At 43.1% G+C, this 17,680-nt stretch overlaps 1 protein-coding gene across 2 annotated transcripts in view; it reads left to right on the top strand.

Moving 5' to 3' along the window:
- Nucleotides 1-12,053: 12,053 nt before the first annotated feature.
- The window catches only part of Arid4a (AT-rich interaction domain 4A), a 66,757-nt gene continuing 61,130 nt past the window's right edge, over nucleotides 12,054-17,680 (top strand). Inside the window, exons 1-3 of one of the 2 annotated variants that reach the window (XM_075947516.1) lie at nucleotides 12,054-12,181; nucleotides 13,130-13,187; nucleotides 15,154-15,264. In XM_075947516.1, coding sequence (XP_075803631.1) covers nucleotides 13,182-13,187; nucleotides 15,154-15,264 — 117 coding nt within the window. In that variant the 5' untranslated portion in view covers nucleotides 12,054-12,181; nucleotides 13,130-13,181. The remainder of the gene's footprint in view (nucleotides 12,182-13,129; nucleotides 13,188-15,153; nucleotides 15,265-17,680) is intronic. The other variant, XM_075947517.1, reaches the window with a different exon arrangement.

The raw sequence follows: 17,680 nt of genomic DNA, 5'->3' as shown, positions 1-17,680 counted from the left end.
CCCCCAATTAAGTCCCCCCCCAGCCCGAAAAGCAATCAGGGTTCCCTGTCCTGTGGGAAGTCCAAGGAACCCCCACCTCCATCCAGGTCTAGCAAGTTGAGCATCCAAACTGCCTAGGCTCCCACAAAGCCAGTGCGTGCAGTAGGATCAGCAACCCATTGCCATTGTTCTTGAGTTCTCAGTAGTCCTCATTGTCCGCTATGTTCAGAGAGTCCGGTTTTATCCCAGGCTTTTCCATACCCAGGCCAGCTGGCCTTGGTGAGTTCCCAGTAGAACGGAACACTTTTTTTTTTAATGTTTTTTTTCCCGTTTATTTATTAAAGATTTCTGTCTCTTCCCCGCCACCACCTCCCATTTCCCTCCCCCTCCCCCAATCAAGTTCCCCTCCCTTGTCAGCCCATAGAGCTATCAGGGTTCCCTGCCCTGTGGGAAGTCCAAGGACCACCCACCTCCATCCAGGTCTCGTAGGGTGAGCATCCAAACTGCCTAGGCTCCCACAAAGCCAATACGTGCAGTAGGATTGGAACACTTTTTTTACCTGAACATCTTTACTATGCAATCAACTCAAAACAATTTTAAAAGTATTTCATTGGTATGACAGAGTATTTCATCATCATGACTTCTAAGTGCTACTACTTTACAATCTATATGTTTAGCCCAACTTGACAAGTTTTGGTTGGCTTTCGATCTTTCAGACAGAGAAACTGACTACATCTAAGACAGTATATAAAATATATGTCTAGTTCTGTGCATTCTTAAGTATTTTAAGCACTAATGGTACAAGAGTTTTGCTGCTGTTGATATAACTTCTTAAATTCACTAAGTATACCTAATAACCAGTTAAGTGGTTCTAAAAGAACTTTTAGTAGTTAATTATTACTCAATATAAATACTATATCAGATCAATTTTAAGATCAGCACATGTATCTTAACTATAGCTGTTGTGAAAGCAAATCATGATTTTTCCAATACAATACACAAAGTCTAGGTTTAATGTAGGGATACTGAGGAATAACCAACCTTATGTGGGGAGAGTGGCACACTGTAATTTGACATGATACATAGCATTTATTTTCAGAATGAGTAAATACCTTATGACCAGAAATCACTTTGATACTGGTACCTGAAACAAACAAAAAAAAAGTTTTCTTTTCCTTTTTGCCGCAGGGTTTCTCTGTGTAGCTTTGGAGCCTGTCCTGGAACTCACTGTAGACCAGGCTGGCCTCAAATTCAGAGACCCACCTGCCTCTGCCTCCCGAGTGCTGAGATTAAAGGCAACACTACCACCACCCGGCTTTACTTTACACTTTTGACATGAATTAAATGCATTTAAGTGTTTGTAACTAGGCAGGTGGAGCACCTGTTCTGTTCCCATAACATGGGTTGTTTGTTTAAATCGGGCAAGGGATGGTACCACACACTTAATTCCAGCACTTTACAGTTTCTTGTTAAGGAACTTTAATTCCAGCACTTTACAGTTTCTTGTTAAGGAACTCAGTTAATGTGGTAACACTTATTTGAAAAGAAATACTCTATACAACTGAGCATACCAAAGCATTGGCAATAGCACAAGGTTAACAGGAATGTTAAAGGAATAACTTGGGAGTTTCTTACAGTGTAACACTGAATGTATAACTCAGTGTTCCTACAAACTGAATGCAGGGAGGGCCAGCAGATAGTAAAAAGTTTGCCCTGCAAACCCGACAGTCCGGTTTTGATCCTGGAGCCCTTGGTGGAAGAGAGATTCCTGGCAGTTGTCCTCTGACCTGCACATGCATGCTGTGCAGACTCTCAAACCGCATGATTCATATTGTAGCATCCTAATGTGATTTCATAGAAAGCGAAACTAGAATCACAAATCAGTGATTCTTGAGATGGAATGACAAAATTAACCAAAGTCACCTTTACCTAGTGTTGGAAATATCCTATATCTTAATTATATTTAGCAAAGGATGAATCTGGGAAGTTCATAAAGGTTTTGCTGTATTTTACCATACCACAATAAGCTAGACTTAAAAGCTTCATTATATGGGAACTAAGGAAACGAAATTGAAAGAACTGTTGTTCTTTCAAATCAGCTAGGTAGCTGTGGTCCACCTGGGATCCATTTTATTAGAGTCCTAGGTACAGTGGATAATTTGTTTTTTAAATTAGTAAACCTTGCTTTATATTTTATCCAAAGATACACTAGATATTGTATCTTTGGGGGGAGGTCTCACTATGCTTCCTTGCTTACCTTTGCTTCTTGAGTTAAAAGTGTGTAGTGCAGCTGGTTGGTGGTGGTGCATGCCTTTAATCCCAGTACTCAGAGGAGGCAGAGGCAGGTGGCTCTCTAAATTCGAGGCCAGGCTAATCTACAGAGTGAATTCCAGGGCAGGCACCAAAGCTACAGCGAAACCTTGTCTCCAAAAAACCAGAAACAAAAACAAAAAATCCAGTTCTGTTCTCAGTAAAAAAACCCAGACAGCATTTTATGACCACTACCAAGGACTATCACAAAGATGTGTATTATTGTGTATATATAAGTTGCATGTATATAGTCAGCGACAAATGTGTGCTTTGAGAACCAGAGGACATAAATTGTATCAAACATGAAAGGAATCTAGGAGTTTCTGGAACACTTGTTAGATGAGCTTTCCAATGAGTGAAATTCAGAATAGGCACAAATTCCAATAATAAATGGTAAAAACTTCTGAGATGATACTTAAAGTAGACTAAATTATCTTTTTTTGGGGGGAGGGGGTAATCTTGACAGGATGGCCTCCTCTTCTCCTCCTACATGTTAGATACAGGTATGAGCCCTGCCTGTATGACATATATACAAGAACACAAAACCAAGACTGAGATGAGGGAAATGCATGCTTTTCAAACAGGTTCTGAGACCACCAACTTTCGAATTCTCTACAGACCTGAGTTCATCTATCTTTGCCTTGGCAATCTTTATTTTGAATAAATACCTGATATAATTCTTTTTTTGAACACACCGGTATTTGAGACTCACTGGTATCTGTGTCTCTGAGTTTGAGTTTAACAGAAATTATTTTAGTATAGGCTTAATGTAAGGAAGTACTAGAATTGAGATTACTAGGATTTAGACTCCTCATTAAGTCATTGTTATAGAATATTTGATTTGCCTTTTTATTGCTGCTGCTGTGTTCCAGGAACTAGAGGTACTCCTTCATGCTCTCTAGTACTAGGATGGCAGGTCTGTATTACAAGGGGAGCTCAGCATCACAGTAGAAGAGGACAACAGAAAATGTTTTACAGATAATGCTTTTTATTATTAAGTAAACAGTAGGGGATGGTGGATATTTGGGAAAATAACCTTCATGTAATTTTATGAGAAATATATTTCATAAGTAAGAATACATAAGTAACTAGAAAAAAGGGAGACGTATCTAGAAGAAAAGAGTTCAAATATTTAGATTCAACTTAGGCATCCAAAGAGGGTACCACAAGGGTGTTAAGGGAACATTTCAACATGAAGGTGGACAGGAGGCCAGGGAACAATAAGGAGGAAATTACATTATTGTTCATTAATGGTGAGGGACTTAAAAAGGTAAGCTACGTAGAAAACATTTTGGCTTAAAGCAGACCAGTTTAATTTGGTCTAAGAAAATTTTTTAAGAAGCTTGGGTCCACTACTGTAGAAGAACGTCGTTTCCGGAGAGCAATCAGAGTTTGGTTTGCAGTAAAAGTTAGGCTCTATTAACAAGTAGCTTGGTAGGCAACTTTAGGGCTAAGGAGTGACAAATAACAGGTCTGCAACTCACTATGTCAGTTGTAAATGAACTTCACAATGACTTGACAGTGACTCACATTCAAAAGACAGCCCAGACTTAAAATGTAGCCATTTGCATTCTAACTAACCTATGAACTTTGACTTATACCTGCTCTAAGTGGAGAAAATGCGACAGAATGCAGCACTTGCCAGTTTATGGACGTCCACTAAAATAACACAGATCCTTCCAGGGAAACCCAATTCATTCCCAAACTCAAAACCTTCAATAGGGAAGCCTAAAGGGCTGGCAAGTCATACACTAGAAACTGACAACAAAGACAACAAAATGTTTCTATTCCCTCCCTCCTGGCGGTCTCATGACAAAGTCAAATGAAGCTTTCTGAAAAAACTTTGTTGGAGAAATAAAGTGCCATTCCCTTCCATCCCCCAGATACGTGGATGTCTTCCAAGAGAACTTCAGAAGTTTTAAATGTGAAGCCCAAACTAGCTTACCCTAAAATCCATTCTTTTCCCTAAATGGAAACTGACAAAACAGGAAGTACACAGTGGCAAAGAGAAGCAAAATTTGTGGCTGAGATATTTACTGCGAACAGCCTAGTTCTTTCTGACCGTGATAAAATGCAGAACTTCAAACTTGGGAGAAAACCAGCAAATTTGGTTTCAGTATCATGACACAGAAGTAAGAAACAGGAAGACGGCTTCATTACATAAAATCCCCTTCCCTGCACCCTGACCAAAACAGTACCAGAGCCATCAAAGTATACAGACACTGGACGCACCTTATAATGTTACATAAAAAATGACATTTTTGAAAGTTAAAAGGCCAGGTGGTGGTGGCGCCTTTAATCCCAGCACTTGGAAGGCAGACAGATCTCTGTGAGTTCAAGGTCAGCTGGTCTACAGAATGAGTTTCAGGACAGCCAGGGCTACACAGAGAAACCCTGTCTTGAAAAACTAAAAATAAATGAAATAGAACTACATTTGGTTTGAGGGAAATTGCTTTTTCTTGGTGATTACTCAAGTATCAGATAACTAAATATAAATCTGTAAGTTGCCTCTTAGCATTGGTGATTCAGGAACATATCAAACATACCAAAAGACCAAGAGACTGACGGACTCTCATGAATTCTTCTCCTACTGCTATAGAAACAATTAGAGGCCTTTCTAGGTGCAACTGATTTGTATCTCAATTTTGAAGCTATAACACTTGAAACTGGGTAGTGGTTGTGTATAGCTTTATTTAGTAAGGCACTTTATTTAGTAAGGGCTTACTAGATGCCTTTAAAGGCTCCTGGTTGAGATCTTCCCCACAGCAGTGGCTAAGAACCTTGAAGATCTTTGCAGAATAGTAGTATTGGTTGGGCCCCTGTGCTTTTAAACCTGAATGCATGAAGTTAAAGAGGCAGCTCTGGAATGGTTTCCAGTGAGAGACTCTAGTAGCCTCGGGAATATAAGGCCTCAGATGGAGTTTGAGCTGCAGCAGGAGTGGATGGTGCAGGTGCTGATGGCACTCTGACAAGAGGCACAACTCTTCAGAACAGGCTTCTCAGGTTCTGGTCTACATTTATCTTTGCTAGTCTGCTTTTAATAATTTTCCTCTAATCAGGCCTACCACCACTAAATCGTAAAGAACTGCATACGTCTAGCCAACAGGGAACGGGTACCAAATCCCTATAACAACTCTGAACACATGAGAAGGGCAGGGAAGGAAAGAGGATGAACCTTTTCTCTATTCATTACTAGCCACACCCTCTTGGGGCTGCTTTAGGTTCCTTAGTCTTAGAGGATTAGAGCTAGATATCTCAGCATTGGGACACCAGTAAGGCCATCCTAGACTGAGGACTGCAGGCAACTGGAGCTACTGCTTTGGCCTGTGTGGCCAAGTTCCTCGTCCAATTCATCCAAACACACTCACACATTTCCAGCCCACCATGCTACTGTAGAAGTCCAACCTGTATGAACTACTTGGGCAAGTCCTGGGGTTCCAGGAAGTGGTCAGGCCCCTCTTCTGGTTCCTGGGACTTAGCAGGTTTTGATGTACACCAGGGGTCTCTGCCCTGGCACAACAGGATGGACACCATGACTCACACCCTGGTGAAAAGGGAGGTGAAATAATCATCACCAAATCCCAGGCAGAACCACCAAGAAATGTGGGATTATGAACAAAGAGACGGGACACGAAGGCATCTTCAGTTAAACAGTTTTTATTTGTGGTTGCACAGATTAGACTGAACTGTTTACAGCCTTTTGCATGATATTTGTTCCTTTGCCTCCCATATGTGGCAACATATAATTTCATTGGCTATTTTAAAACCATAGGAGACTCTGAAAGAGACTGTAGAGGAAGCAAGGGCTAACGTACAAGTCACACACAGGTATTTTGGCAGAGACCACAGGGTGGTCTCCTTGTGCTTCCTCCAAGCTCTACGGGAAGGCTAGCTAGCAAGTGCTAAGAATAAGTGACTGTCGAGTGCTCAGCTCTGACAGCACATTCACAGAAGAGGCAGAAGGAATGTAAGCGCCAGAGGAAGCCAAGAGATAATGGAACACTGACCTGGCTGTTGTACCCTTGAACTCACGATAGCTAAGATTATCTGTACTCAATATCTGAACAGGATTGGGTCTGTCAACATCCTGTTAAGGGAGAGAGGGTCTCGGTCTCGTGGGGTCTAGTTCCTCCCTGAGTATTTATAAAGAGTTAACACCTGATAGAGGGAGAAACATTTTCTTCAGGAGTGTACAGTCACTGGTAGGGTGCCCATATACTTGTCAGCCAAGCCAAGGAAACTTACTGAATGGGAGAGGAAAAACCCTTGACCGCAGAGGGCAAATGCTCCATAGGATTCTCCTGTGCAGCTGAGTCTTACAACTCTTACATTACAGGCCTCCTCACTTTCCCGACCTTGTCTTTTGCCAGGCATCCTTTCCCAACTGGTCTACCATCTGAAACAGCTTTTCTCAATCACTCTTGCTCACAATCTCCCACTTAACTAGCCCCAGATCCTGCTTGCTTAAAGGAATGTTTCTTCAATGTCTCTGGAGCTGACTGTATACTGTATACTGAACCTCCACTGATCTTTCTTTCACCAGGAGCCATTATTTAAATCTTTAAAAATAACCAGCTGGGCATGATGGTGCACACCTTTCATCCCAGCACTCAGAAGGCTGTGGCAGTTCCAGGACATCCAGGGTTACACAGACAAATAATGTCTCGAAAAACAAAAAAAGAAAAAAACTCTAATTGTTTAAATCTTTTGAAGTATTCAGATTACCTCTTCATGTTTAATTATGTTATTTATTTTATTTACACTAAGCTTCCTAGGGATAGCTCTTTGGAGAAATGTCATTAAGTAACCCAGATCTGCTTTAATCCCTACCCTGCAATATGCTGTCATTCTAGTTCGAATTGCTTGTGAGTGAAAACTCTCATTCATGTGGTCATAAAACCAACAGCAAAGTCCAACAGGGCAAAAGATCATCCATGCAGATTCTAGAAAGAATGCTTTAAAATTACCAACAAGAGCACCCGTTCTGGCTTTTGAGCCTAGAGCCTTGTGTATGTAAAGCATTCTTACAATTAATACTGACATCCCTGGTGCCCAAAATAAAAAAAAAAGTCTGATTAAAATTATGTAATCCCCTCCAAAACTCAATCTTTTGGGAAGCAGCTATATTCAACCCAGTTGAATCAAATCTACTTCTCAACATATACAAATAACTGTCTTCTAAAAAGTTACACAAGTACACACACGCATACACATATAACATGGCCAACCTCATTCACTTAAAGATGAAGTAAAATTACAAACCAGAACCAGAACTTTTCAGCACAAGTAACAAATCCTAGGTCTTCTAGAGCCGAAGCACCTGGGTTCTCCCCACAAAAGTCAGGGTCATTCTGAAAGACAAAGATTGCATTTTGAGCATGTTTCACCTTGAACTCTCTTCACCAATACAAACTTTCTACATCATGCTATTTTAAATGAAGAGTAAAAGAATCAAGCAAAACACACAATGTTCAGTGTCCTGTGATAAAAATATTAATTGAAAGTGGAAGCAAGGAATCACGGGGTATGCACAGGAATAGTTCCCACTACTTTGGATGCCGTGACAGGAGGTCTTCTGAGCCCTAGAATTTTGAGACTGGCCTCAGAAAAAAGTGAAACCCTATCGCAATTAAAAAAAACAAAACCAAAAACCAACCAAACAAACAAACAAACAAAAAAAGCAGCAATTGTAACGACATAAGTGGGCAAACAATAACTAAATATCCAGGGCCGAGGAGATGATTTTTCAGGAAGGGGCTGCTAAGCCTGATGACTGAGATTGAGCCTTGGCGCCTACAAGGATGGAGATGGAGAACCCACTCCCCCAAAGCTGTCCTCTGACCACCCAGATACTATGGCACATACACACCATTCCCTGAAATAAATTCTTAAAAAGCATAAAAGCGTTCAGTAAGAATACCACACAGGGCAGCTAATTACATTCTCACTGGAATCTCTAAATGTCTTTCAAATCAGTTTATCCAGAGTTATTTCATTTACACATGACAACAATTCAGTAAAGGTCTATGGGCAAGCATGTTGATACATTCTTCTTTTGTTTTTCTTTCTGAGTCAAGATCTCATTAGGTAGCCTAGAATGGCCTCACACCCTAGTCTCCAAAGTGTTCAACTACAGGGTTGCATTACCAGGCCCAGCTGATATATTCTTAAACTGGGTTTTCTCCATCTTCATACTGTGTGTGAAGTGTATGACTGTGAGAACATGAGGCACCGAGGTACAAAAAATGATGTCAGGGGTCTTTTGTATCACTGTCTACTGTGTGTGAAAGACAGGCTTTCTGACTAGAACTTTAAGCTCATTGACTGGCTACAGTGGCAGGCCATCAAGGCCTCAGGGATCATCCTGCCTAGTCACTGAGCAATGGAGTTACAGGCATGCTCAACACACAGCTCTGTATCACTCACCTACTAGGCCATCTTCCCAGCCTCCAATCCATATAGTGTTAACAATCAAAAAAACCAGTTAAATTGTAAGATTAAAAATTTGATCAAGAGAGGATGTGAAAACATTTTCAGAATTACTGTTAGATACAGTATCTTATTGTTCCATATATTTTGTATACAAATATACATACAATTTATGTTTATATACACGTACTAGGTATACAGCTGTTACTCCTAGCAAACAGCTAATGAGTGTCAAGAAAGTGGGTGAGAAGTATGTTAATGGTCCTATAAGGCTACCAGAGCCCCGAGGAGAACCTACTCTTTGTGTGGAAACATTAGGGAATCCTCTAAGGTAGTAACTAGTTTTTGTATACCCTGTCAGTTTCTGGGTAGCAAAATGTTTAAATGCAATAACACCTCATGTACTGTAAAATAAAAAAATTAGAAACTTTTAGGGATTATTCTTATGGTCCAAGAAATAATTTCCAGTTTACTGTTTGTACAGCATGAAGATCACGACATTTGTAGGGATAACAACTGCAGAACTAGCTAGTAGGGAAGCTGAGGTGGGAAAGACTTCTGGGTCTAGCTAGGAGTACTGGGCCAGTTCAGGGAACAGAGGGAAACCTGGCCTAAGTAGGGAGGAATAAACAGAAGACTGCAGAGATTTTTTTGAATTCTCACTTCTGAAATCTATTCCAAAGAAGAGCCAGGGTTGTCAAAACCAAGAAGCCTCAAAATTTTAGCCATTGCTATTAGTTTTTAGGCATTAACATTTTGTAAAACTCAAGGCTTGTCACTAGCTACCACAGAAAAAGAAACAGGAAAGCTCTCACAAATCAAGGTGCATCAGCTGACAGAACGTCTCACTGGAAGTCACCCTCCTGTCATGCTGCCCATGGGCCTGCATCCAGTCCCAGCACAAGCAAAACTTTAAGGCATGATTCATCTATCCCAGATATCTATGGAATGTGCTTTATAGGCAAACTACTTCTGAGGTTCCTAATTTTTTTCCTAATAAAAAGTAAGTAACAAGACGAACGCAACTGTATCTTTAAGAATAAAATCATTTAAAAAAATCATTCCGAATCCTATGAATACAGAATAAACTTTAATAATTTGGTGGAGAAATTACAAGAGATTTTTATTTTATTTATCATTAATTTTCAAATGCACAATGAAGTAAATCATATATCTCTAAAACTGAATAGTGGAATTATCTGTGTGTGATTACCACCAGGGAGGATCAGAAGTACAAAACAGAATAACCACAACAGAAAACCAAAAACCTTCACTCCTAAACACTCACTAATAGGATCTTTCTCAAAAGACTTTTCAAGAGAATATTCAGATTGTGACTTAAAGCACTGAATGTTTTAAAGTCCGTTTATAATAGCTGGGCAGTGACGTGGTTAGGCTGAGGCAGGGAGATCAGGTCAAGGTCATCCTTGGCTACCTGGCTACTTCAAGGCCAAGGCAAGATCCAGACCAGTTTGGACTACCGAAATCTTGTCTCAAAAAAACCAAAGTTCAGAAAGAACACCAGGAAACGATGAACCTAAATACCTAGGATGGCTTTATCTCTGGATTTCATTCCGGTCTAACATCAGGAAGCTATATTAAACCAACTCGTTTGAAAGCCTGAACTAACAAAACCTTCCAACAACCACTCCTATTGTACATTTTTGTGGTAGTCTACAGAAAACCTTCTCAGCACACCCACTTTCCCAATTCACAAAAATTCAATATACATTAATACTCACCTGTGGTACTCTGGGTTGTCACGGAGGTGTCTGTTGTCTTCAGCATAACTCTAGAAGAACAGAAATCCTCAATGAATTGGTTACTCGCTCTAGTTTTGAATATCACCAAAAACAAGCAGTAAGACTTAAAACAGTCATGACTAGGGCACTTAGGAAAACGACTGAAATACACCTGACAGCCTTAATAAATTTGAGAAAAATGGGTCATCAATAAAAAGTTGATCTGGCTTTAGTTAAGATGTCCTTTATTGGTCAAATTTAGTGTGGTTAACATTTTAGCATACAAGCTATTACTAGTAATCCCAACAGTTAAATTTTTGTCTCATTTAACCAGACAAGGTGCAGACGAATAAGCCCACGTCTGTCGGGTACGGAGAATCCTTTCATCTAAGAAAATTTCGGTCCTTCCAGAACCACTATTACTCAAAAAAACACAGACAAACAAAAAACACCCAAAACCAAAAGCCCATAGCACAGGGCTCATGTAGTGACAAGAGGCGCGTGTCGCAGCAGCAGCAGCAGCAGCAGCAACAGCAGCGTCTGTCCTGGCAGGTACATTCCTCAGCATTCCGAAAGCCAGAGCTTCCACGTTTCCTCATAGTTTCAGAGTTGAAGGAAATACCTTTACCCCCCACGCAGGACGTTTCTAGAAACCACACCTCCTCCGTCTCAACCAGGGAGGCTGCCCTTGGGCCCCTGGTGACTAAAGACCGCGTGTCAGTTTTCAAACACATTTTAAAGGGAGGAAAAGCTTGTTCCGGGGGACGATGCCGGTCAACTTCGCCACCCGGTGAAACGGGGCGTAAAGGATCAGCTCAGAAAGCCACACGTGTGCCCCGGCCTCGCCCCCTTCCTCCACCCCCCCCCCATCCCCGCTGCACCACCGGACAGATGCTCCCATGGCTGCCCTCATTTCCGGTGCTCCCGGAGCTGCGCCACCCCCGAGGCCACCGGACCCCCTGGAACCTTCAACAGACCTTTCGGAGGGCTTCGCGGCTCCATCACGCTTCGCTAGGCGTTGCTCTGGAGCGAATGGTAAGCCGGGGGCCGTAGAGACACAAATCTACGGGACAGAGTCCGCTTCCTCGCCTCCAGACACAGAAAATGGGATAGAGCTGCGGCCGCTGCTGCCGGGACAAAATGGCGCCGGGAAACCGGCTAAGCGCAGGCGCCTAGGGAAGACCCGGCTCCGCCCCCGAGCTAAACCCTGGCTGCAGTTCTGGATTCCGTTTCCATGGGACACACCACCGCCCAATCCTCGTGCGGAACTGCTCTTCCTGACCCCTCTGTTCTCCAATCAGTGCTCAGTCAAGCACATCCGGAGTCGGCTCTTCCAATCACTTTTCCGGACTCTCTTACTCAATCCCCTTTCCTCCAATAACGTGAGCGTCCGGACACAGCCAATCATAAGTGGACGATGTCCTACCTGCTGTTTTCCGCACCAATCATGGAAGTTTCACAGCCATATCCAATGAGAAAAGCAGACAGCGAGCTCCAATCCGAAGCTCTTCGGCGTCATGAGCAGCCAATAGGAGTTCGTGTAGAAGCGAGTCTGCTCAACAGCTTGTTATTTGGTGGATTGTGGCAGTAAATCGGGGCGAGTGGGGAACCCGGCGCAGGAACTGCCGCTGCGGCCGGGAGCGGTGCTTCCCGGACGGGGGCCCACGGCGGTCGGTAGGGCGGCGGACTGGAGAGCTGACAGCGCGCTGCACTCGCAGTAGGTGGGTGGGCAACGGGGCGGTGGGGGCCGCTGAATGGGCGAAGCGGCGGGAGCAGCTGCTGCCGTGATGGGGTCCCGGTGCAGTTGGGAGCTCCGCAGGCGGGGAGGGGGATGCAGGGCGGGCCGTGCCTAGAGTACCGGGCAGCGATCGGGTTCGGGAGCCGAGGCGGCAACTGCGGACACCGCCGCCTCGGTTGCCTCCCCGGGAAAATGGCTGTGGGGCTGGCCGCGCCGCTAAGTTTGCTCCAGGAGGAGCGGGCTGCCGGGGGGAACCGGCCCCCCAACTCCGCTGCGTGTCCTCGGCGGGGAACCGCGGCAGGACCGCGGGGCTAGAGGCCCGCGCCTCTCCCGGGCTGTACAAAAAAGTTGAGGCGGGCGCGGGAGGAGGCGGCCGCTGCGGCGGTGCGGCTCGCTCCCCTCCCACACCCTGTCCGGCCGCCTCCCCGCCCCGCGCCTCCCCCGCCGGGTCCCCCCGCGCCGGCCGCCGCACGCAGGCCGCCGCCTCTGCCCCCCGGGTGAAGGAGCGCTTCTCCTTCGTGACATGGTGCAGCGCGGAGGCAGGAGAGCAATGGCGCCGTGACACTCCGTTGCCGCCGCCGCGGGCCGGGCCGGGCCGGGGCGGGCCAAGGGGGCCGAGCGGCGGAGGCGGGGCGCGCGCTAGAGTCGGGGCCCGGCGGGGCGCGGACTCGCGAGGCCGGGGCGCGGGGTTCCGAGTGGCCGGCGAGGCGGGGGCGCGGTGGGCTGTCCGGCGGCGCAGGGGCGGGACACGCTGCCCTTTGGCGCGAGTGGGGCTCTGCTGCCTGCCCGCTGCGCAGCGGCTGTCCGTCGGGGGTCTGCCCCCGGGCCGCGGTGCTCGGTCCCTCCCCGCCGGCATTTGTTTACTTTCTTTCCCTGTCGCACCCCGCCTTGGACTTATCCTTTGCCTCTCTTTCGCCTGCCTGGGCTCTAGGGACCGGGAAGAGAACTCGTGGAAGCTGGAACCCCACAGGTCACCAGTCAAGATGAAGGTAAGTGGAGCCAACTCTTCGCAGCCGTGTGCCCTGGACGATGCCAGTCGCGAGGCGGCTGTTGTGGAATGGCAGCTTTTTGTGAACTCGAAATTGATTTCTCTACTAAGCAGCACTTTCAGGAAAATGACGTGTGAATGGGTGGTGTGTGTGTGTGTGTGTGTGTGTGTGTGTGTGTGTGTGTGTGTGTGTGTGTGTGTGTGTAAATGCAGGCAGTTCAGCCCTCTCTCTCTTTAGCAGTTAGCACTTTGGAAAAGGTCGGTGCAGCCTTTTCGATTCTCAAACACTTCCTGTGTTGGCAGCACCTTTCTAGAAGTAAAGCTTTTGTCCTGCTTTGGTTTCTTGGAGTCTTTTTGTTTTGCTCTTGCTTTCTTTAAAAAAAAAAAATACTTCCCCCTTTCCACAGCCAGTGCCATTTTCTAAAAGAAATGATGTGTATTTTGAGTAAGGGAGATAGTTCTGGATATTTCTTCTTCAGATAAAGTAAATTCAGGTGACGACTGTGTTTAACCTGATTAGTTTAGTCTTCAAAGTTTACGTCGTAAAACATGCATTTCATGGATAATTTTTTGAAGCATCCTAGTCTTACAAACGTCGCTGTCTGCTTGTTTAAAGGAAAAGGAAGTTTTCCTAACATTAGGATTCTGTGGCCCTTGGCTGTTTCTGGTCAGATACTTACTTGCCAAAAAGTATTCCTCTTCAGTTTGTATTCTTTTTAAGTGGACTGACGTCTCAAAGTACATGAACTATGCTATTCTTACCGTTCTGTGTGCATATGTATGTTACATATAGGAAATATGTAGTTGTTTTTGTCTTTATTGAAGACTGTCCTGCAGCCCAGGCTGGCATGGAATTCCTGAGCCTCCTGCCTCTCTCCAAGGCATACACAACATACCTGATTGTTAAAGTATGTTACTTTGTGAAATTCTCAAACTTTCTCTCATTCTCTTGTTTTGGAGAGACAGAACTTCCTTTATTATTGCTTGAGAAAATGAAAAATTGTTTCTGACTTAAAATATTTGGCTAAAGTCTACGTTGATTTTTTTTTTGCACTTACAATTTTAATTGAATTGTATAAATACATACAGCTTTTGAAATTGGTAAAATGACAGCCCAAGATAGCAGTCATCTTTTACTGTGAAGGAATTGTAAATAGAGGTTTCTCATATGTTTCAATCTATAATTCTGATCATGATCAGTTTTTTGTAAGTGGATGTTTCTTACTAAAATCTCCTTAAGTATATTGAGAAGATTAATATTGTAAACTGGGTATGGTTATAGTCTTATAGCTATCATTCATTAGTTTAATTCAGACTTAAGCCTTTCAGATTGACAACCTCCAGCCAGTGCATTTTCTGGAAGAGTTTGCTTGCTCTGTTGTCTGTAGAGATACACTGTATCAAAAGATACTGCCTTAGCCAGGCTTGGTGGCCCTGGCTTGTCCCCAGATTTAGGAGTTAGAGACAGCCTGCTCCTTGTCTCAAAAGCAAGCAAAAGAAGATGTCGCATTCATGAAGTTGTTTCATTGAATGTTTAATTATGTGTTTGTTAATATTAATTTTATAGCAATATTTCTTTTAAAACAGAATTACCCGGAGGCCCCAAATTAATAAAATTTATGAGACTTTTAATATAAATACATTCCTTATGTTTTCTTATCTTTCTGTTTCCTATATATTAAATTGTAACATTTTGCAAAACATCTTATATCTGAAAAAAATCATTTTTTTTTCCTACCAGCAGTTTCCAAGTGCAACTTTAAACATTTTACAGCATCTGGAAATGAATATATAAAATGAAATAGTGTTAATAAGGTGTCTGCTTTAGGAGTATTCCCTGAATTACCACTGTTAATATGCAAGTAATTTTAATGTTCCAGTGACTTTAAATGTAGACCCTTTGATGCTGTTGGCGGGTGGGATTGGGGAGAACTGTAGTGACATCAGGATTTCCATTCTTTCCTCAGGCGGCAGATGAGCCTGCCTACCTGACAGTGGGAACTGACGTCAGTGCCAAGTACCGAGGAGCCTTCTGTGAGGCGAAGATCAAGACTGTGAAAAGGCTGGTGAAAGTCAAGGTAAAACGCTGCAGACTCTTGAGACAGCCAAGACTTTGGTTGTTGTTGTCCCTAGAAAATAGACAGGTTTATTTGGTGTGCTGCGAGTGACAGAAGGCTGGGCTCCTGTCGAGAGTCACTCCTGTCATGCAGCAGTTTCTTTAAGGACATTGAAGAGATTGCCAGGGAGAGATTGCAGTTTATCAGCCTTTCTGTTGAATCAGTGCTGCGAGCAAGCGCCATTATATACTGAACTTACAAAGTGTATTGAGAATTGAAAGATAAAGGGCTCAAACTGAGAATTGATTCCAGAATATCAAAACACAAGCTGTATTGTCTGAATTGTTCCTGTTCGTGGTAATGTACTTATGCATTGGTCTCTCCTTTTTCTTAATCAGTGACAGTTTCAGTGATTAGGAAGAACAGTGTAGTAAAATTACGTTTTCAAGATAATGTTCAAAATAATTCCAGGAGTTGAGGTTGTGTGTGTGTGTGTCTGTCTGTCGGTCGGTCGGTCTGTCTGTGCCATTTTCAGACAAATTCTGGTGATCATCTTGCCTTTGCCTCCTGAATACTAATGACCACGATGAGCCACTATGCCTGGCCAGAAGGTTGATTTTTAAGACCAGACCACAGAAGTTAATGTATTCCTCTATAGAATTTGGAAATACAGAAGGAAATGTAGAGAAAGACAGGTAAATAAATACCTGTAATTTTTCAGAAATCTGTTAACATATTTTGTTTTTCTGTAGAAAATTTTCCAATCTATATTTTTTATTTTTTTGAGGTGGGGTCTTAGGTAGCCCAGAATGACCTCAAACTCCCTAAGTACCTGGGAATGACTTTGAACTTGATCCTCTTGCTTCCACCCTCAAGAATTAGAGGCATAAGGCACCACACCTGGTTTTTATGGTGCCGAGAATAGAACTCACATCCTCACTCATGCCAAGCTACCTTTACCACCTGAGCAACATCCCCCTTCTGTGGTTCTCAGTGCCCTTCTAATGGAAATCCAAGAATATCTGTGTGTATTTAAGTATTTTCAGCATTCTAGAGCCATAAAATATAGTTTAAGAAAGTCCTTGCTAGCACTCCAAATATTTGATTTTATTTCTTAAAGATTTATTTCTTATGTATAAAGTGTTCTGCCTGCATGCCAGAGGAGGGCACCAAATCTCATTAGGTGGTTGTGAACTACCATGTGGTTGCTGGGAATTGAACTCAGGACCTCTGGAAGAGCAGCTGGAGTTCTTAACCTCTGAGCCATCATCTCTCCAGCCCCCAAATATTTTCTGTAGGCTTCCATGTTCTGTTGTAACTGTCATAACATTATTGTTACTATTGCTGTATCATGTATTACAGTTTGTTTTATGCCTTATTCAGTTACATCTCTGCTTTCTTATCAGAGTTAAATACCATAAGAAGCAGAAGACATCTGTAGAGTTTCTGCTCCTGATTCTTACAGTAGTACTTCATATCTTCTGATCGCTCAGTTTGTTGAGTGTGTGAGTGAATGAATGGATGAACGAATGAATGAGCTAGAACATTGATTCTCCAATCGTGGCTCCTAGCGCTGGAGCATTAGCCCTCCTAGGAACTCGTTCACAATGCAGATTCTCAGGACTGTATCTCAGAGCTTCTGAGTGGAACCATCTGCGGGTAGTTTCTGCCCAACCTTAAGGGTTGGGAACATGACTGCTTCTTGCAGGCAACAGATCCAGCTATAGATCCGCTATCAGGCTAGTTCGGGTGCCAGCTGATCTTTATTTCTTCTTCATTTCCTAAAGCCTTTTAACTGTGTAACCCATAAAATTGGACACTGAATATTTGAGAATCTTTGACAGTTTTAACCTTTAAAAAAATTATTGTGACTCTCAGTTTATCTAAAATAATTCAGTGATTGTTTTAGAAAGGCTCATAATACACTTGTTACCTAGAATTTGAGTTACTTGGGGAATTGCTCTGCTGTGACGTTTTCTTGTACGTTTGTTAGCCATGAGGAGCAAGAGTGTTGGAAAGGAATGCTTATTAGTGACTGAATTGCTTCTGAGTATCCTAAGAAGTTTGTTTTGTTTTGTTTTGTGTGTTTTTTGAGACAGGGTTTTTCTGTGTGTAGTTCTGGCTATCCTAGAACTCACTCTGTAGACCAGGCTGGACTCAAACTCACAGAGATCTGCCTGCCTCTCTCAGCCTCCCATGTACTGTGATTAAAGGCATGCAACACAGGCCTAACCTCATAATGCTTAAGGACCATGAGAGCTGTTTTTAAGTAGGCAATAAAAAGTGAAGGGTTTTAAAAATATTTTGTGACAATCAAAACCTTTTATGACTTGATAAAATACACTAGAAGAAGTTTTACATCTTTGTAGTATCACTGGGTTATAAATCTATAGTTTGTTCATTTGGCAAGCAGTTATTAAATGGCTGTAATATGCAC

This window comes from Microtus pennsylvanicus, chromosome 14 (assembly GCF_037038515.1).
Source record: "Microtus pennsylvanicus isolate mMicPen1 chromosome 14, mMicPen1.hap1, whole genome shotgun sequence".
Lineage (NCBI taxonomy): Eukaryota > Metazoa > Chordata > Mammalia > Rodentia > Cricetidae > Microtus > Microtus pennsylvanicus.
This window is presented reverse-complemented; position numbering and strand designations above follow the sequence as displayed.